Source organism: Emydura macquarii, unplaced genomic scaffold (assembly GCF_026122565.2).
Source record: "Emydura macquarii macquarii isolate MOO-44397 ecotype Brisbane River unplaced genomic scaffold, CSIRO-AGI_Emac_v2 contig_2531, whole genome shotgun sequence".
Lineage (NCBI taxonomy): Eukaryota > Metazoa > Chordata > Testudines > Chelidae > Emydura > Emydura macquarii.
In genome coordinates this window covers 8023409-8044528 of record NW_027132668.1, presented here as the reverse complement: position 1 = coordinate 8044528, position 21120 = coordinate 8023409, and the positions used below count along the sequence as shown (strand labels likewise).

The 21120-nt window shown below is 42.5% G+C and overlaps 1 protein-coding gene across 8 annotated transcripts in view; it reads left to right on the top strand.

Moving 5' to 3' along the window:
- Positions 1-918: 918 nt before the first annotated feature.
- MCF2L (MCF.2 cell line derived transforming sequence like) overlaps positions 919-21120 on the top strand; it is a 260528-nt gene continuing 240326 nt past the window's right edge. For 4 of the 8 annotated variants that reach the window (XM_067563667.1, XM_067563670.1, XM_067563666.1 and 1 more), the window contains exons 1-2: positions 921-1098; positions 14616-14814. In XM_067563667.1, coding sequence (XP_067419768.1) covers positions 14637-14814 — 178 coding nt within the window. In that variant the 5' untranslated portion in view covers positions 921-1098; positions 14616-14636. Of the gene's footprint in view, positions 1099-14615; positions 14815-16849; positions 16921-21120 lie in introns of those variants that run through there. The other 4 variants (XM_067563675.1, XM_067563673.1, XM_067563672.1 and 1 more) reach the window with 4 other exon arrangements.

Below are 21120 nucleotides of genomic sequence, written 5' to 3'. Positions count from 1 at the left end.
TCCAGTGTCCATTTGTTCAGCCATGCAGAGATAAATATACAAAAATCCAGAAGCCTTACAACAATTTTAAGTTTGGGACAGACCTTGAGACAAGAAAACCATGATTGTCTTCCAGTGAACATAGAAAGGGAGTGCTGATGGTCCAGAGATTTCTCTTCTGGAGCATTAAGAGAGAGTTGCAAACTAGCAGGTATGTAACAGGACCAGGACCAGCACCAGGGCAAGGGGAAAGGAAGTTTGCTTTGAACTAAGATCTTTTGTGTAAGGAAGGAGACACTACAGCGATTGTCAGCTCAAGTGTAGCGTGCGTGGGTGAAGTGGAGGGAATAATACTATTGCAAACAGGGCGGAGGCTGGGACTTCTCCCTTCTCGCTCGGTCCGGGTTTGGCTGTGTGACCTCAAGCAAGCAGGTGGACTTCCGAGCCTCAGTTTCGCCACCGCTCCGTCCCACGCGCCGTGCTGTGAAGGGCTCTGAGCGCCTTCCACGGCAGGTGGCCAACCTATTCCTGTGTATTACTCTCACTGGGTCCCTGTGACCAGCGGAAGCCCCCCTGCCGGGCTGCGCGCGGCTGCATTAAAGGGCTGACAACAGGTGTGCCGCCGTGGCAGCCGCGACGTCTCGGCGCAGAGGGAACCCGCTACCCACGGCAAGTGCAGGGCCGGTGGGCGGCTGGAGCCTGGGCTCCAGAGAGGGGGAGCGCGGCTGCTGCTGGCGGCTTCCCTCTCGCGGCTGCTCCTGGCCCACCCACCCCCCGGGAACAAAGGAGCGCGCGCGCGGGCTCCCCTAGGAAGCAGCAGCCGCTGCTCCCTAGAGCTGGGGGAGACGGGGCTGTGGGGGGCGGAGTTGCAGCCCTTGGCCCGGAGCCTCCCGATGCTCTTCTTCCCCCCTCGTCGCCTTTGTTGGGGGCGGCCGAGCGCGGGTGGGAGCAGAGCTCGTCTTCCCCCGCCCCGGGGGCGCCTGCTGCTGCCGCCACAGGCAAAGCCCTGACAACAGCCCGCGCGGGCAGCGGGGGACGCCGAGCCTTGCCGAGCCCCTCGGCGCGCGGGCTTTGTGCACGGGACTGAGCCCCCCGGCGGCGGCGCCGCTCCCCCCTCAGGTGAGTGTGCCTGGGGCGCGCCGGGCTGGGGGGTGCCCTGGGGGAGCAAACAGCGGCCCCGCCCCCGCCTCTGCTGCTGTGAGTGAGCGCGCAGTGCAGCCGGGCTGGACCGGGGAGCCTGTTGGCGCGGGGAGGTTGAAAGCCCCTCTCCTGGCTGCCCTACGTGGGGCGGGAGCAGCTGGTGAGTCCGGCTGCTGGGAGTCAGCGGGCCGCTCACAGCTCCTGGCTGCACGTGGCTGGCGGTGTGAGAGGCGCGGGACTGGAGACGCGCCGACTCCGGCCCATTCATTTCACTGGCAGCGCGGCAGAATGGAGCCCGCAAGTGGCCCAGCCGGGCCGGCCCTGTCCCAGTCAGGGGCTGGGGCAACGCCAACGCCGAGGTCAGCTGCGTGGCGTTCTGCTGCTGCCTGCTCCTCAATGGAGCTGCCTGGGCTGAGCCAACCTTGAGCCTTCCTTAGCTTGGCACCAGGGCTGAGACTAGCGGTGCGCCTTCGTTTTTCTTGTGGGTTAAAGCAGAGCTGTGGCGATAGTTCCAGGCTGCTGGGAAAACAGCGGATAAATCTGGTAACTATTGCAGGGTCCTCTCCTCAGGCTGCATTAGAAATGAGTGAGACTGCTCGCAAAAAACCAGCCTTGGATTGCTATTTCTGTAGATGGAAAGAACAAAGGATTTTTCACATAAAGGGACACTTAGATTAACATTCATATTAAAAATATCTCCTTCATGGTGTTGCTGCTAATACTTGATTATTAAATGTGAAATCTATAAATAATGTTTGGGGGGTTTTACTGCTTGTGCTGTCTTGTTTATTTTGATCATCCAAACTGAGTGAACTGTAAAACAGATTAGCCAGTCTTGCTTTTTGCTTGTAGTCCTTTTCTAATGAATACTTCATTCTAGTTTCTTTTTACAAACAGGAGGAGACTTAGTTAGTTGTTTAAACCCAAAGATGACAGGGGAAGATGTATTCAAAAACATTTGCTGAATTTTTTTTTTTTTAAATAATGGAAATATTTTTTCTTGATAGTGTGTTTTGTTTTGTTTGGTTGGTTTGTGTAAAATATTTGCTTTTGCAAGTCTTAAACTTTGGGCCTATATATATCAAACAGTGTCTCTTTTAAGGCCACAGTCCTGCAAACAACATGTAACTATGAATGCAAGTAGTACCAATGAGTTCAGTGGCAGTCAGCATTTGCAACTCATGCAACATTTGGGTTCTGTTTTAAAGCTCCAGTCTTGGGATTTATGGAGTTCAAAAGGTTATGTGATGATCTCAGTTTTTATTTCTTGTAAAGTAAGGTTCTAGTCTTCATTACTGCAGAGAAAATGTTGAAAATATGAACCATAAAGACAGAACAAGAAGGCAAATAAATAAACCCAGAGTTTATTATTTAAATAAACCTTGTGGTTTTTTAAGCTAATCTCATGGGGTCCTGACTCTTAATTTTTGAATGCTTAGGGCTCACTACTGGGAAGTACTTGCCTGGGTAAAATTAATCATATGCCTATTTGCAGGATCATGGTATATTTTAGTACTGACTAAGCTTTTATTAATTGTACTTGTAATCTATAAGAAAAAAACAAATGTGAATATTAAACAATAAAGAATAACTCATGACAAACACATACATTGCTAATGTCAAATACTGTGTTAAAAACAGAACCAAATACTACTGATTTATTCCAAAATTCAGGAACATGCTTAAATTTAATTGATTTCAATGGGATTTAACCTCAAGTTTAACTTTAAGATGCTTGTATTCTTTCTGAATTGGCATGCTTTACTGACTCAAGAATCTACTGTACAAGAACAATTGAGCATCCCTAAAAACTTCCTTTCATTGACTTCTGTATCTGTGATGGAAGAAGGGCCAGACTATGCAACTCTGAACCAGTTGCATGTGTGTGTAGTTTGAGAGGCTAGGGGAACCCCACAGGAGATACTGTGCTGTAATACTGTAAGCTTAATAATTTGAATGTTAATTTTCCTAGATGTTTTAAGTAATTTCTATAGTTCTATTTTAATGCTGGAAAAATGTTGTCAATTACCATCTGTTACAGGGTAATAAAACCTGCCTATTAAATAGATGCAAGTTTCATAAACAAAGTATTCAACATCCCCTTACTGTACTTAACTGAATTGAAAAAAAACAGACCAAAAGTCATCTTAACATGCACCCTGCTCCTTTAGGAAGAAATCAGTTTTCTTCTGATGCTGCTACAGCAGTAGGATGCCATGGGAGGAACTTTTATGTAGGGGAGAGTCCCTGACATTCAAACTTAATATTTCAAGAAAAATAATTCTGATATTTTTATCTCCACAATAAGTAAAACACCAACAATATATAAAACATGCAAATACATACATTAACCTTAAAGCAAGCAGAATATATGCTACTTTCTAATATGAATGCAATCTAGTCTTGTTTTTAGGATTAGTATTCTTAGCCATGAGTAAACTGGGGTTAAATCTGTATGGCTAGAATATTGGTAATATCCTGTGTGTGTATTATGGTTGTCATAGCTTTTATATAAGAATAATGCACTGTTGGTAGAAGTGTTCTCATTATAACTTGTATAGCAGGAGATTTATAAATGTTTTGAAACAAGGATATGAAACAGCCAGTTCACTTAATTGATCGTATTCAAATTCTGCAGTATTAAAGGTTACTTTTTAAAATAAGAAATGACAACCTAGAAATTTAAGATAATCTCCAAAATGTGAACCAAGTGTAATCTTCCTGAATCCGCAGACAGTTTTAAAGAGAGATTTGGAGAGGTTTAAACTGTCTTCCCCTTTAATCTCACTGGGGGCATTGACTCTGAAACCTAATGATGTAACATATGTCAGTGTGAACTACTTTATTGTTAATCAGTTTTGTGGATGGAACGAAGTAGGAGGAGTGAAGTCTATGTGAAGTCACCATTCGTGATTTTTATAGACCTTTATCATCTTCCCCCCGCTTAGTCGGGCAGCATGTAGAAGAGACTGGCCATGCAGGAGGCAAATGCCAGAAGCTCCCTAGAAGTTTGTGGCGGGGACACTGGCACCTGGACTGTGCCCTGCCCGTGCTCTGCCCAGAAGCCCCGCCCCCAGGCCTCTTCCCCAAGGCCCCCTTCTCCCCCCACTCTCCCTCTTCTCTTCCTCCTCCTCCCCCCGCCGGCTTTTGATGTAGCACTCCAGCTCTGTTTGCCCACAGGCGTGTGTCCAGGCTGTCCATGGCGCTGCGCTTGACCAGTTGGGGAGCCTGGGCAGGACGTCAGTGGGGCAGTGTCAGTATGTTTGCTGGCACAGCCGGGGCCTGTGCTTAGCTCCCCTCCATGCTGACCCTGGCTCAAGGGAAAGTAGTGGTGGCGGCTGTGGAGCTCCTGTCTCCTGAGGGCCAGCTCCAGCTTAACTCAAGCACCTTGGGCAGCCATATACCCGAGCCACCTTGCCTCCCCAGGCTGCAGCATGGTATCTCCCCTTCCCATGGCCTCATGGGGTGTGAGCGGGGGGAGGGGGAGAAGGATGGGACTGAGCCCTGGGGGTTGTGCTGGGACAGCAGTAAGCCCAGGGGAGGGGAATTGAGGCCTGTGAGGAGCCCCGCAGCAGAGCATAAGGCTGGGACCGGGCAATGGAGTGAGGATGGGGCCTTGAGGGGGAAGAGGAGGAGTGGAGTGTGAGGATGGGGCATTGAGGGAAGAGGCCTGGGGGGGGGGGGGCAGGGTCATGGTCCAGATGCCAGTGTGGGGGCCCCCCCACTTCTTGAGTGCTTCTGGTGCTCCGTACCCTCCCCGAAGGAAAGACAGAGCATATACCGTGTGACTTAGACATCTTTTTTTTCCCTAAGATGAATAGTCCCAGTCTTTTTAAACTCTCCTCCTTCAGAAGCTGTTCCATACCCTTAATCATTTTTGTTGTCCTCTGTATCTTTTTAAATTTCAAGATACATCTTTTTTGAGATGGGATGACCAGAACTGCATCCAGTATTCAAGTTGTGGGTGTAATGTTTTTACATAGTGGCATTATGATATTTACTGTCTTATCGGTTTCTTTCCTAATGGTTCCAATGGTTTAGTTTACATTGGAGACAAGGTCTAGCCTGCAAAAAACACCAACATTCCTTTGTCTAGGACCGGCTGGGCTTAAGCATTGTCTGCCAAAGACATTTGAGGATCATGTTTCCAGCAGACATCTATAATTCTTTGTACATCGCCCATACATACATCATGCAGTTGTATTAGTTACCAGCGTGTTGCCAATTTTCCAATGAAATATTGCAAGACCCTTTTAAAATAAATATCATGACAACAGTCTGTTGGGTGCACTGAGGTAGTTCAGGCAAGCTGAGACTCATTGCTACATACCAGAGAGTCCCTTGCCCTTTGGCATTGGGGTGCACTTAGGATCACAGAGGTATGTGATAATAATGAGGAAATAGTAGCTAAAAGTTTAGTTATTACATAAGGGCCATATCCTACTCTAGGTCTTTTTGCAAATCTCCCACTGGTATCAGTGGGAGTTCTGTTATGGGTTGAGGTTAGTAGGTAGTCCTTAAAGTACATCCTAGTCCATGAACCTAATTAAAGATGGAATTTGGCCTTTTCCAGAAATGGGTTTGGCACCCATTCTCTAATGTTTTATGGTGAGTACAGGCAGCATACTCCACTTAGTGTATGCAGGTAACCTTAATTAACATTATGGATTACACAGTAAAAACTAAGGGCTTGTCCTCATGGGAAAATTTTGTGTTTAGGTGTGAATTTAAATCAATATAGTTATACTGGTATAACCCCCAATTAGACGCTCATATTCCAATATAACAGCACCTTTTGTAAATTTAGCATATATCACTTGGGATGGGTTTGAATTAAACTAAAATATTCCACTGTTATACTGGAATAAGTGTCTTCGCAGCATGGACGGGGGAATTACACTGGTATAACGGATAAAACTTTCCCTTCCTTTCTTAAACTTTGAGTATAGTGCTGATTGACAGAATGTAACATTATGGGATTCTTCTGGGTTTTGCATGGTATTTCCACATATTCCTTAAAGATCTTCCCATGGAAAGTGAACTTTTTTGGTAACGTTTAATATGAAAGGAGACACAAGGCACTGAGGAGTGGGAGCACAGCATGTTAGAGGTTTATTAACATAAACCTAAGTACAAATACCCAATAATTTAATTGCCAATCCTAGACCCAGGTGTTTCTGTGGTGCAGTCTGCAAGTGCCACAAGACCCACATAATTTCTACAGTGACTGGAGAAAAAAAAATCAACAGATCTTGAAGGCAAGCTCTTTTCTTGAGCACCTACCTCTCTCATGTCCATCCAGTCTCCTTTTTAACTAAGGGCCCCTGATTTTTCCCTCATACTGTAGTATGTTGGCTTGTAATAGGAGGGATGTTATGGAGAGTATAGTTCCCTCCATAGTTTAGGCCCAATCCCGCAAACGCACATAGGTTCAAAGGAAGTGCTTATGTAGCTAACTGTCTGATAAGTATCTATACCTAAGGTCGTAAGATGCTTTCCAATCTAAGTCTCACCCACCCCTTTTGGACAGAGAACCCATCCAACCATGATTTAGCTCTGAAGGAAACAAATCTTCAGCCAACTTTTTTTGGTGTGACATTTCCCTTCTTTAGGCCACAGGACTATTTTGGGTGCAGAAGGTTGAAATAAATTAAGTAAATTATTTGAGTTATTGACTCTAAAACATGATGATTTTCACTTTCAGAAATTGTTCTTTATCACTTTTGAATTTCAGGAAGAGTTGGTTCTAGAAAACTACAAATAGTCTTGTTAGGTCTCACTTAAAACAGCGTTCACAGGACTGTGCTGGTGAATGTCTGACCACTGTTTATGTATTATTACTATATTTGACAAAGTTAAAATTCCAGCTGTTCAGAGGGATAGGAGAGCTCATAGCCAACATATTGTGTGTGAAACAATAGACATCAGAATTGCTTGGGTGGGTGATAGTGTAGATTCACAGCAAATGAAAGGTAGGTGACAGTAGAACACTGAGCTATGTTAACATGCTGAAAGACCACTTGGATTTCATGTACTGTCTGGGTAAAACAGACTGGACCAGCCTTACCTATTTGGGTGGGAACTATGAACTCTCATATATCCTATCCACAGTGTGCTCACAGACATGCCCAAGCATAATTTTTTTGGGCCCAGTACAAACTTGTAACACAGGCCCCCTCTCACACACACACCCATGGGAGTTGCAGCCTGGGCTAGGCCCCACAGGGCCTCTGGGCCCCGATAAAGTGTACCCTTCCTGGCCCCCCCCCCATGTGGGGGCCCTGGACATGTTCAATCTTCACTAACCCAAGCTGAACACACCCACATTTTCTCTTATCAAACCATGCTGCATGTAACTTCTATATGTTGCATACCTTCTGCCATACACGTTTGTTACACATACCCCCAAATACTTGCATTCATTGCCCACCTTGCTGCACCGCCATTCTAAATGCTGCAGGCTGGCTTTATAGACAATGGGCTTGATTCACACTGCAGCTTTAACTTATGGTCAGGACTCTGTAGGTGCTTTACCACCCACAGTGGCGCACTGTGTCGTGTTTTCTGGGAACCCTGTCTGTCTCTTTTGCAGCCAACTTAATCCACTTAAGATCTCTAGGTAACCTTTGCAGAAGTCACTTATATTCTGATTATGTTTTACTTATTTTTATTGTGTTGCTTTGTTGACACAGTGACAGATGGTTCTGAATTCTGCCCTGACTTCTCCTGTTTGCAATGGTAGAAAAGTCAGGGCAGCATTTGTAGGAGGTTAGAGGGCAGGCAAAACTTTGAGAAGTGGAAACATTTTCATTCTATTACATTGTTTGTGTACATGAAATAAAATCACATATCACAGCTGGTAAGTACTGAGCTGAAAATTGAGGTTTTTTTCCCCAATAGGGTAACTAGTTTTATGCCACTTTTCTGAGTTTTACTAAATCTTGAGACTGTTAAGAATGCTACATGACTGGAGATGCTTCTTCAGTATGGAATGACCCTCATGGATGTCATGTCTGCCAAGGGCACAGTGAATGATACAGGCCTATGACAATAGTTCTAACATCCCAAAATAAGTGCATGTCCTTTTTCTGCCTTTTCCATTTCACCCAAAATCTCTCTTCAGTGCATTCGTGAATCACTTCCCCCTACACCACTGAAGCCCATACTTCTAGCCCAAGGTGCTGAGTGGGGGTGCTGAGAGCCATCGACCCAAAATGTAAACTGTGTATATAATGGAAACCATTTCAGGCCAGGGAGTGCAACAGCACCCCCCAACACCCTTTGTTCCAGCACCTATGCTTCTATCTCCTGCAGTCCGTGTTTACTCTTCCTTCCACTACCACTTCTTTGCTTCCTCAGTCACTGAGCCCTTGTCCCCAAAATTAAGTTTGCATTACTTAGGGGCATGTGCAGGAATTTAAATTTCATTACTTTTGGAGAGGCATGTTAAACACACACAAAAGGTTCATGTGACATGTCTCTTCTCCCCACCCACCCCCCAATTTCTCGGAACACTTGTGGTGGGGGCACCTGGCAGCAAGGAGGCCAGCAGCTCCTCCTGGCCGTGGCACTCTGTGTCCCTGCAGTCTGGGGAGGGAGGAAGCAGTAAGGCGGCTGGCTGAGCTCCTGTTCCTCCTGCTACTACATCTGCAGCCAGCTGCTTCTTCCCTGCTGCTGAAGTCTCAGTGCTGTAGCCTGCTCTGCAGATAGCCCACTGAGGTGAGTCACGGAGTGGAGGCAGAGGCTATGCATGGGCCTCCAGGAGCAGGGAAGAAGCAGCAGGCTGCAACTGTAGGGATGAGGGGAGGAAGAATTCAGCCAGCTGCCCTGCTGCTCCCCCCTCCTTCCCGGGCTGCAGGGACACATAGAGATTGGGGCAGGGGTCATGCCCCTGCTTGTCCCCTCTTGTGTATGCCCCTGCCACTACATACTTACTTTGCTGACTTCATTTCTCTTATTTTAAACAAGTTCATTAAGGTAGAGTTAAGGTTGTAAATATGTATCTCTAACTTTAAACATTAAAATAACTTATTTTTAAACTTCGGAAGCTTCCTTTTATTTTTGTAGAGGAAAGGCAAGAAATCCAAAGTTAAGATTAAACTAATATTTATAAAGTAATTTCTGATCACTGAGGTTGTAACCCTACTACATTTCACTTTACTCTTGGGAAGGAAAAATTATTCTGGCACTCTGTGATAGTATCTTCCTCAAGGGATTTTTAAAGAAATTTCTCTTGATTTAGAAAATTCCAAACATTGGCCAAGGGAGAAACTGGAGAGAAAATATTTCCTGAAATGTATCATATGAGATAATCAAGAGAAACAATGAATAATGCTGTATCAACAAATAAAGTACAAAATACTGTTAAATACCATGAAGCGTATCTTCTGCTAAAATTTCAGCATTACATGTTATCTTTGCATGTGTAGTCTCTAGTTTTCATTGTTGCCTATGATTGTTTGAACAGCTGCAGAGAGTTAAATACTTAATTTATCATAACCGTATTCATTTTTTCACTTTTGTAATGCTGCACACACTCTAATAGAGCTTTCTTAGAGAGAGACACAATTTGTTTACTTGTAGTCTTTTACCAGTGGGAATGGCTTATGGCTTTTTAAAAAAAAATTATTTATTTTTGTCCTGGGGATACTAAGCATATTCTGCTTCCATTAAAGTCTGTGGGAGCTATGGATGATCAGGCACTCTGCTTTTTATTTTAAAAGTATAACAAAGCCTACAATATTTGGAAATGGGAGGAATAAGCAAGCTGTCGGCAACATGTTAGCTGTGAATAAAATATTTTATTAAATAATTTATAAACTATTAAGATTATTTTTACACACTGAGAAGATACAGTTTACAACAGTGTTTAGGGCAGACGGGCTTTGGTATGAATGATGTAGTGGGGAGAAAGTATAGTAATTAACTCTAATTAGATAATAGTTTAGTCTTTCTCAGACTATTCTTGAAGGATTCATGGTTAAAACATTGTTGCTAGTCTCAATCTTTATTTACAGACAATCCTTTTATTCCAAGCTAAACTTACTTTAGTCCATTCTTTGTACATCAGTAAGACTGTCACCTTCAAGTGTAATGCAGATCATCCCTAAGTATACCAGTATTACCATCTATATTCTTGGATAATATTTTTATTCTGCGGTAATTAAAGTCAGCATCTGGAAATATGGAGAAAGTTAGAGGAAAAGAATCAACCAATATTTTCCTGCTATTGTAACAAGTGGAGAGTACAGAAATCATAAGTCACATCCTTGTCCAGTGCCTATTAAATGTGCATGGAGGAGATGTCACATGTCCCTCCTTCCATCTTGTTCACTTACCCAGAGTTACTTAGCAAAGTTATTTGGGTCTCCAACAGCTTTGTTTCCTGCCTTTCCTTTGGCCATATTTTGTCTTAAACCTGCAAATGTGCTTACTATACTCACAGGAAAAGTCTGTCTCAGGTTGCTTGGATGATGGAGGGGAAACTCTAGAGCAGGGGTGTCAAACTCATTTGCTATGGCAGGCCAGATTTGAATTAAATGTACTTCAAGTGGGCCATACATACCATAAATTAAAATACTATGCACAACCATTTTCATGTAGTATTTTATTTGCTAACTAGCAGCAATATAAAAACTGCAGTAAATTCACTTCTACAACTACTGCTATTTTACGATTAACAAGTCAATCAATGATTAAGAATTATAGTACTTTATTTACTGCTACTGCTGTTTCCTGATGCCTAACACCTCTTACTTTGGACCACTGCATCAAAGTCTGGAGCAAGGGACTGGGCTGCAGCAAGCTTGAGTACTGCGTTCAGGTGAGCATCAGTAAGTTGAGAACGAAATCTTGACTTGTTGATGCTCATTACAGAAAAGAGCTGTTCACAGACATACATTGTCCTAAACATGGACAGAATTTTTGAAGCAAAAGACTTCAGCCTGGGATAATTTGGTCCTACATACTGATAAAATGTTCCAACATCAACCCTGGAAAACTATCCCTCAAAACAGAATCACACTGCAGTTCGATTATTTCCATCTGAAGCTGCTCTGAAACCTCGTGCGCATTGACAGAAAATGGGTTACGGAAAATTGCTAAGTCTTTCTCAAGGTATTTGAAGTCAGAAAACCTTGCTTGGAATTCATTTCTTAAGCTGGAAATTTTGCTGCTGTACTTTTTTGTGAGAGCATCACAATGACACTCAGCTGTGTTACGTCGAGATTTTAAAGTTGGAAAGTGTGCGGGATTATCATCTGAAAGTTCCTTTTCCCAAAACTGAAGCTTAATCTCGAAAGCACTAATGCTGTCCAAAAACATCTGTCACCAATTTGTTGCACCCCTGCATCTTTGTGTTGACAATTCAGGTGTTCCGTGATGTCTACCATAAAAGCAAGATCTTGAAGCCATTCATTATCCTGCAGTTCAGGCATAACCTCTCCTTTCTGATTCAATAACAATTGTATTTCACCACGCAATTCATAAAAGCATTTCAGTACAGCCCCCCGACTTAGCCAATGAACATCAGTGTGATATGGTAACCCATGGAGTTTCTCAGTTACTTCCAGAAGGCAGTTGAACTGCCTATGGTTAAGGCCTCTTGCTTGTATAAAATTAACAGTTTTTATAACCACATCCAAAACATTATTCAGTTTGTGTTTTACTACACAGTGCTTCTTGGTGTAAAATGCTATGTAAATTACAAAACTGATATTGCGGATTGGCAGCAAGCAATTTTTCCTTTAACTTTGCAGCAACTCCAGCTTTTCTACCCACCATTTGTGGTGCTCCATCTGTAGCCAGACCCCCAGCTTGCATCCAGTCTACACCTAATTTGTCCAAAGTTTCCACCAAATTATTGAAGATATTGTCACCTGTTATGTCTTTCCTGGGAACCAATTCTACAAACCCTTCTGTTATGTGCATGTTTTTATCAACACCACGAATGAAAATTGCAAGCTCTGCCACATCAGTAACATCCGTACTGTCATCAACTGCAATCGAAAATGCAATAAAGGACTTGTCTCTGTCCTTTAGTTGATTGTTAAGGCTCTCTGACAAATCACTGATTCTCTCAGTGACTGTGTTTCTCGCGAGGCTTATATTTGCAAAGGCTTGTCGTTTATCCGGACGTATTAATTCTGCAGTCATTAACACATTTCTTTATAATTTCCCTGTCTGAAAAAGGTTTTGATGACTGTGCTAGATCATGTGCAATCATGTAGCTTGCCTTAACTGCAGCTTCACTTATTTGATGGGCATTTGTACATAGCGATTGCTGCTTTTTCAAGAACTTCTCCAATTCAGAAACTTTGTCCTCATGAAACTTCCCAATATATTTATCATACTTCTCAGCATGCTTGGTATCCTAGTGCCTCCGAACATTGTACTCTTTGGCAACAGCTATAAGTTGCATACAAATCAAACATGTTGGCTTTCCGTTCACTTCGGCAAAGAAATACAAATTTCTCCATTTCTCTTGAACCACACGACATTCTTTACCTGTTTTTCTTTTCTTCGATAACATAATTACAAGGCCCCACACAAGGCTGTGTATGTATGTACAAGACTCTACACAAAGCTGTGTAAAGACACAAGGCTGTGTATATATGTACAAGGCCCAGCTTACACAAGGTTGTGTACGCGAGATATCACCATAACAATCTGGTATACACAGCGCTCTGCGATGCCACGAGGTATTGTTTGTCTCAATTACTTAGCTGTAAAACCCTCCTACACGGTGTGGAACTATCACAGTTTGATGGTATTTTACTTTGCAGGGCTACAGTGATATTTTGAACACTTGTTCTATAGGAGAATTGAGTAACCCCAAAATGGTGCAGTGGAAGAGATGTGCCTTTACTAGGCACCAGAGAGAGAGAAGGAGGATATATCTTTCAGTCTGAACAAATCTAATGTAACAGTTGGCTTCTGTCTTTCCTAAGCTATTTGCCAATGTATTTTTGGGACAGTTCTTCAGTTGCTATTGTCACCCATAGATCTTTCCAGAAGTGGGAGAAAATGGTAAACTGTGAGCAACTGTAGGAAGATTTTTTCTGCAGCTGAAAATAGTGTGTGTTTTGAAGTGAGTGGGCTGTGAAGAAGCAGTTCTGCCCCCTGCGATGCCCCAAGACACCACACTCTCTCTCCTCTCCCGTCTTTTGGAGTGCAGTCTCGCACAGACAGTGCTCTGCGCGATGCCCCCAAACCACACTGTCCCGCCTTTTGGAGCGCTGTCTCATGCACACAGTGCTTCATGCGCTGCCGCCAGAGTGCACAACAGATCTTGTGGCGACGTGCGGCAGCGCGCAGAGGGAGACTACACAGTCTGGACCAAAAAGGGTGGTGGGCTGGATGTTTGACACTCCTGCTTTAGAGACTTGTTTCTTTCTAGGCTTCCTAAATGAAGAGCTCCATGCCGCTTGAGAGTCTGTCTGTTTCACTAACAGAATTTGGTCTGATAAAAGATCTTACTTCACTTAACTTGTGTCTCTCACAAGGTTACACGATTACAACCCACACGGTTACAAAACTGAAAATAAACATAACTTGGCAGTTATGAATCTCAGGTACTAGGAGACGTTCTCTCCCACAAACGAAAAATAATATAGCCTTATTCTCCAGTTCATGATGATTTATCTTTGGTTTCAAGAACAGCTGATTTGTTTTTCTGGGGTCAAGACATTATTATTTCCACCCATCTATTTCTGTAAGTGCACAAAGCTGCAGGTGTTTAAGCATGTCTCTCCTATCCATAAACACACATAATTAATTCTCTTACCGTTGTCTAGACAACTAATGCTTACCTGTCCTCCTCCCTCCTCAGAAGCCTTCCCTTGCAGGAATAGGGTAGCCTCAAGAGGTGGCCCACACACGTGTCAGAAGCCAAAACCCAAGTTACTTCTGAGCATTGCTTCTTCCCCACCTTTGTTTTTTTTTTTCCACCATCAAAATGCCCTTTGAGTTAATTTGTTTCCTAACATGTACTTTTCAAATCTGTAACAGTTTTATATAACTTTCCATGTTGCAGGAAATATTTTAATTGTTTTGCTTTTTGGGACATATTTCTCTCTTATCCAAGCAAACTTGTTTGAGAGACTATTGTTTTTTATATGTGGTGTTCTCTCACATTTAAAGTATATAGAAATATCTTAGGTTTTCATTCACGTGTTCATAAGATTGTATGTTGTTTTTCCATCAGGATGTTAGAGTTTGTAGTTAAATTGACTTAATCTGTCTCAAGGCCTCTGGTTCAAAATTCAGTAAAGGGCCCTTTTATACAAGGAAAACTGATTTTTAGTTTTAGATGAAAGCTAGTTCCACTGATCTGATATCCTGGCTATTCACCTGTCCCTTTAACTAAGTATAAAATAATGTAGCTTTATTCTCTTCACGTAAAATCAAAGGTGCTGGTAATATGTGCATAACTATCACTGTTTTTTAAACTTAACTTGAATAACACTAAATGTTTTGATTTGTCTTACTTTTGGCAGAAATCAACATAAGACACTTTCATGTCTGTCTGTTGGCACTGGAGGGTGATCCTATGTAAGGAAACTGGCAGCTGCAATTGTTTCGTAACAGACAGCCAGTCTAATGAGGGGAAAGAAGAAGATATTGAGCCACAAATTGTGGTATCGGACGTCATTCAGCTTGTGCGAGAGAAGCAGCAGGTGGCAGAAATGCAGGCCGGTAAGAAAAATCTACCAAATCTTGCAAATGTTTCTTGCTGGTGCTAAGCTATAGAAAATCTGCATAACACAATATCTGAGTGTTAGCTGGTAGGATGGCATAGGTTAAAAATTGGTTGAATTCAGCAAGGGTTAGTGTTTATAAAAAGAAACTAAAATAAGTTAATTCCAGAAAGTAGACAGGAAAAATGATCCAGCATGGGGTTCAGCTTGACTGTCCCATGGGCTGCTACTCTAGTCTCCAAGCAGTCAGTCTGAAAGCTCTTCCTCTCAGCAACTGCTCACAGCATTTCCTTATGTAGGTCCACAGTAACTGGGATCCAGTAGATTTGGTTCCCTGGTTTGCAGCTTTGATTTCCCCCGAAGGGTTATCACAGGGAACATGATGAGAACTTAGCAGTATTGTACCCCAGTGCATGGTGATGGTTAATCTCTGTCCATGCTAGACTAATAGACACGCATCTTAATCATACCATGAGAATTATCCCAGGCACTTGTATAGTTACCAGTCCTAGCCAATATTCCTCCACCAAACATCCAGTATTAGCATGCAGTCAACAAACTGATCACCAAAGCACAGCAAATGCCACCTTTCCCACTGTTCAGGCATATACTCCACCACTGACTGCATAGCAGCAATCCTATCTGGACACTGCAGCACACTTTCCATTCAGTTAATAATATCGTCAGTTCTGTGTGATAGACAGAACTGGAGAGGGCCTTTGCCACTCCAGGAACTCCCACTTCACCACTAGGCTGGATGAATGGCTACCTAGCTTTGGGCTTCCAAGCTACCTCTGGAGCCAGCTTAACATGTCCCAAGGTCTGCCATGCCTGGGGCATCCAGGACAGCTCATTGTGCGTCTGCGGTGCTGTGGAGGATGTGACACGCGTGCTGGATGGTTGCTCTTTGTGTCGGGCTCCTAGGAGGTCTTTCCAAGCTGCATACTGTTGATTCTGAGGCCACTGATTGGTTGAAGACCACTTAGCCGTTTGTGGTTTGGTTTGGGTTTTTTCCCGCTAAACCTTGCCTTGCTTGTCTTGTTCACACACAATTGTGTTATATGCTGCTCACAGCATGTAGGAGATTGAAGTGATGGTGACTGTTTGTTCACCAGGCTTCAATTGCAATACTGTGTGTCCACTCTGTGAGGAATGGTGTAGTTAGTTAATATCAGCCTCTAACAGACGGAGCTTAAGAAGAGACTTCTTTCATGACAGGTTATTTTATAATTGGCCACCTAAGGGTTTCTTGTACCTTGTTCTGAGGTGTCTGATATACTAACAAGCATTAATTTAACTTAGAATGCAACATTTATTTTATTTTATTTTTAATGAAGAGCCTATTATTTTGCTGAGAAACCTACACACACTGTATATAATAAGCTATATATGCCTCTTGGTTGTAGGGCCTGAAGGATTGTAAACCAACATTAAGTGCAGGACAATCAGGCTGGGGCAGGGAAAAGAGACAAGAAAGCAATTCAGCTTTTTACTCTATCCCTGGTTTTTTTTAAACTTGTCACTTTTACTAGTCTAGAAGCTTAAAATTACCATTAATTAATTTAAAACGTTAAACTCCATTTTCTAGTAATTTGAGAGAATTTTATGCTAGGCTTGCACAGAATACTTTTTTGTTTTAAGTATCTTGTTAATAATTTCCTAAACTGAAGCATTTCAAAGGCATCAGGCCTAGTTGGTTGGTTGGTTTTTTGTTTTTTAAACAAGGCTTCAGAGTTCCCATTCCTTTGGATGCTATGTGGATATCCATAGTCTCATACACATATCTGTGCTTGGGGTGTACTTAAGACAGTAACGAAAACAATGTACTGTGCATTCAAGACTTTGTTAATTTCACTTTTAAACTTTGGTTCCAGTCCTGCTCTAGGTGAAGTTCATGGCAAAATTCCTACAGACTTCAATGAAAGCAGGATTGCACAGGGCTGGCCTTCGGGGTGGGCCACATGGGTGACCACCCAGGGCACTGTAGTCAGGGGCACCATGAGCAGCACAGAGTTGCATGCTGCTGGCTGGCAGAGGAGCTCCACAAACTCAGAGGTGATTTGTGGGGGAGTGCCCAGATTTCTCCCTGCTTCTTCCCCACAAGGTAACGTGTGTGTGGGGGAGGGGTTAAGATGCACAAATACTGCTTGCCTCACCATCTTGTCACCCTCTCCCCCCAGCAAACGTTCCTCTGTGCTCCCGTAGAGGTGTGATTGGGGGGGAGGAGGAAGAATGAGGAGCAACACCAAGCACTCTGTGTATCCAGATCGCTTTCTCCACCTGGCTGGCTGTGCTGAGCTGCTCTCCTGCCCTCCCCTTACACAGCCCAGATGGGGGCACGGTTGGGGGGTGCAGAGGTTGGGGGCAAAAGGGTTATTCATTATTTGTTGTATGTCTAAAATTATTTGTAAAACATACAACCCAAATTAGATGCCTGAAATCATGCTCAATTTTATCAGTGACTGCCATCTCTCAGCTTCATCTCTGCACTAGCGCAAGAGGGGTCCATCTCCCCCTCTGTCTGCCTGGGTTCTTTCTCCTTCCCTTACTTTCATTCTTGAGAGCATGCAGAAATGTGTCAGCAGGAGCCAAAGATTTGATCCTGAAACCTTGACTCTGCAAGGAGTCCTTATTCAGACACTTAATCCTATTGAACTCAGGAAAGTTGCAGGATCTGTCCCTGGAACCTTTGCCAATACATATTAAGCACTGGGGGGGAAGCAGTAGGGCCCTGAGGCTATGGGGGGAGCCTGCGGGGGGCCAGGAGTGATGGGTGGGGAGCCCGCAGGGGCCAGGAGCGCCAAATACAAATTCAGCCAGGATGCCGTTTTCCCTAAGGCTGACTCTGAGGACTGGGCCCTTCCCCATCAATATTGTCAGTTCAGTACATAGCAGATACTTCACTGAAGACTACATCTGTGCCAAGTTGCGTTCCAAACCAGTAATCGCAGTGCAAAACATCTTAAAAATCATAGTTGCTGGGGAAAAAAAACTTCATTCTAAAACTTCAAAAGATACAGGAACAGATTTTTCTTCAAACTGGGGGATGGGCGGGCACAGCTGCTGAAAGCAAGCATGAGAAATTTCAGCTATGAGTGTCTTTTTTTGGGAAAGTTATAAGATGATAAAAATAAGAACTCCGCATGAAAGCTCCTTCTCCATCATAATTACAGTGTTGCTGGTGATGCTAATCAGACTGAAGGAAATTGAATCATTGTGTTTGTGGCCATTTTTAATGAATTTTGATTTTAATAAATTGGCCTCATTGATCAAACAAAATTCTATGACTTTTGTCAAGGGATTGCTTAGAAATCAGTTCTATAAAGAATTACAATTGCATAATTTACATATTTAAAACTGAGAGTTTGTATAGTGAGTTCATTAGGAGGTGGATGATAGATTAGCAGTTTCAGTGCTTGTTCAAATGATTTCTTCAAGCCAAATTAACCTCATCCCTTTGAGTTCTGCTTTTAAAAAAAACAGTGAGCATAGCCTATTGAAGCAAAGCCCTTTTTTGGTGGGAGAATATTGCGATAGGGATTAAATTACAGATGGTGATGGAGTAGTCTCTTTTCTGTGTCCATATTTTGGCTCCCATAACACATATCAGGGTTTTTAAACTCTTGTGCAGCCCAGTAATCTGTGATAGATAGATAGCATTTAGAGAGCATTCTCATTGCCTTTATTTTTTTTAATCATCTGCTGTTAGTGTTAAGTTTTAACTTCTTGTGTCTCTTTTAAAAGTCCATCTCCTTATTATATTATTAATCATTATTTATATTGGAATATCTCTCAGGATACCCTGTCAGGATTGGGGCCCCAGTGTGCTAGGCATCATATAAATGCATAGCAGAGGGCAATTTCTGCCGGAAAGGGTTTAGAATCTAGATTAAGATGTGACATGGGGAAATGTACAGTGGAAAGAGTAGAGGGCAAGTGTAACAAGACAGAAGTGTGACATGTCACAGATGAGTTGTGTGTGCAATTACTTTGTTAGAGGTCGTATCTGTAATACTCCTTCTTTCCTCTGTCACCTGTAGAACTGGCTTGGAAAAAAAAATGGTGATCATTTTGTCCCTGTCCTTTTATGGAAGAATTTCAACAGCTTTTGACCAGTGCTAGTCATCCTGCCTTTTTTCCCTTGGGCCTAATGTCTTTAGGCTGGCATTGCCTCCTCGCACTGCAGCCTGGCTTGGGTCAAGCTCCTGGAGTGCTGTGCTTGCAAGCGTCAACTGCCACCACCTTTTGCAACTCGTGTTCCAGGGTAGGCTTATATAGCAATGCTGTCTTTTGGCCAGTGGGCTGACTCAGCTCACTTCCATGCTTTCAGCACGCCTGGAGCCTGGCTTTCTGCAAATTTTTGTTCCCCTCTCCTCCCATGGCTTATAGTAAGGTCAAGGTGGCTCTAGAATTTGCAGAAAGGTACATGTGCTACTCTGACATAGTGGTGCAAAACATCTAAAAATAGGAAGTAGGAATGCTGTGGCAAACAGTATCCAAATGAGGGTGCTACAGACAAAGCTTTTACAAAAGTTAGGACCTAAGCACAACTCAGCATGGGAGGTATAAAGAATCAAAACAAGCAAAGATCTGGAACAGAAAATAAAGCTTGAAATCATTCTGGTGAAAAATTATGCAATAAGATATACTTACTGAATATAAAATATTTTTAAAATTTGAAACTGAATAACATGGGCTTCCTTTTTTGTTAATTTTTATGTGAAAAATTACAAGAGAACTGAAAAAGCAGCTGAATGTATGTGTGTATCAGCAATTCATATGCTATAGAAGCAAAAAAACTTGTAATGAATAATTAAAAACCAGTTTAACCAATGTTGTGAAGCTGTAATCATCAGCTGTTGTATTCAGACTCTTGAAATGCTCAGCTGTTACATTCATAAATCTTTAAAGAATGTTCTCAGCCTTAACTAAAAATGTTAAATTACATAGCTCTCTGTGTATAGCAACCAACAGTTTTTCAGCCTTACATTGCCTGCTTTGAGGGATGTTCTAGCTAGCAGGTGTAATTCAATAAATCTGAAACAGATTTTCAGATAAGGTTGTATTACCGAGCTACTGGTGTGTACTCATCTTAATAAGAGCTTAATGGAAGTACAAGACAAAAAAGAAATAACACACACCAGTTCCATTAAGCATTTATAAATTCTGCTAAATCCATTTATGCATTGCACTCAAATCATTCACCACCAGCAGCAAACCATGATAAATGCAAGATCTTGGTAATGTTTTTTTTCTTGTTTCTTAATAAATAGTGATATATGTGAAAATATTACAAATGTTTTTTGATATATTACCCAGAATTGACTGTCCTCTCGGAAGGGGATAAGTCAATGCATTTGGATTAAATCCATTCCACTTTTGAACGTCCTGGATATAACTAATTTCCCTTATCACTTAAAAAAAAAAAAAAATAGAATTTTCATGCTGAATGTGCAGACTAGATAAATTAGCCATTCAAGCTCTTCATTGAAAAGAAAAGTTGCCTCTGAATCTCTAGCTTCATAATTAGTATTTTTACCCAACTAAAAGTTGTAACTTTACAGTAATCCTTTTAAAAGTTGCTTTTTCAAGTTCCTTGATTACAATCTGACTATCAATTAATTTTTTTGGGGCGGGGGAGAGTCCTTTAATTATTCTTGCATTCTACTGGAGATAGTCCCTCAAGAAACTGTTTTGTGGAACAGGTGGTATTCCCCAAGCAGATTTACCATACTTAATATTTCATTGGAATTAGCCTTGGTTTCATTTGCAAGGCTGTGCATTATGCAACCATATCTCAAGGTACAAGCTGAAGAAATCTTTTTATTCTGATGAGTAGAAAACTGAGAGTACCAATGTATAGGGCTGTAATTTGGCCTTTCACACTCATTTACAATGTTGGCATATCTTTCATGCAACAAAAGGGTAAATATGTGGAGTTGTTCAGATGAGAGTTTATAAACCTACGTCTTGTCTGTGTAAATGGTAATCCCATGATGTCATTTTTTTTTTAAGATTAGGGATTTGTGCAAATGTCTGTGGGTGAAAATATCTCTCTTCTTTCTCCAACTCTTCTCCAGCTGTTAAGTGTGCTGTGTGTCAATGATCTGTCCTGCATTTAGGGGTGGCTGAATTTCATTGGTGAAACTGTCTGTCTGTATGTACGTTCAAAAGATTGCTAATTTCCATTAATGACTGGAAGACCCACTGTGGATAACTGAATCTGGTAAGTGAACAATTTGTAGATTTGGGACCCTGGTGGTTGGCTAGTCCGACCCCTGGCATAATACAGGGCATAGGATTT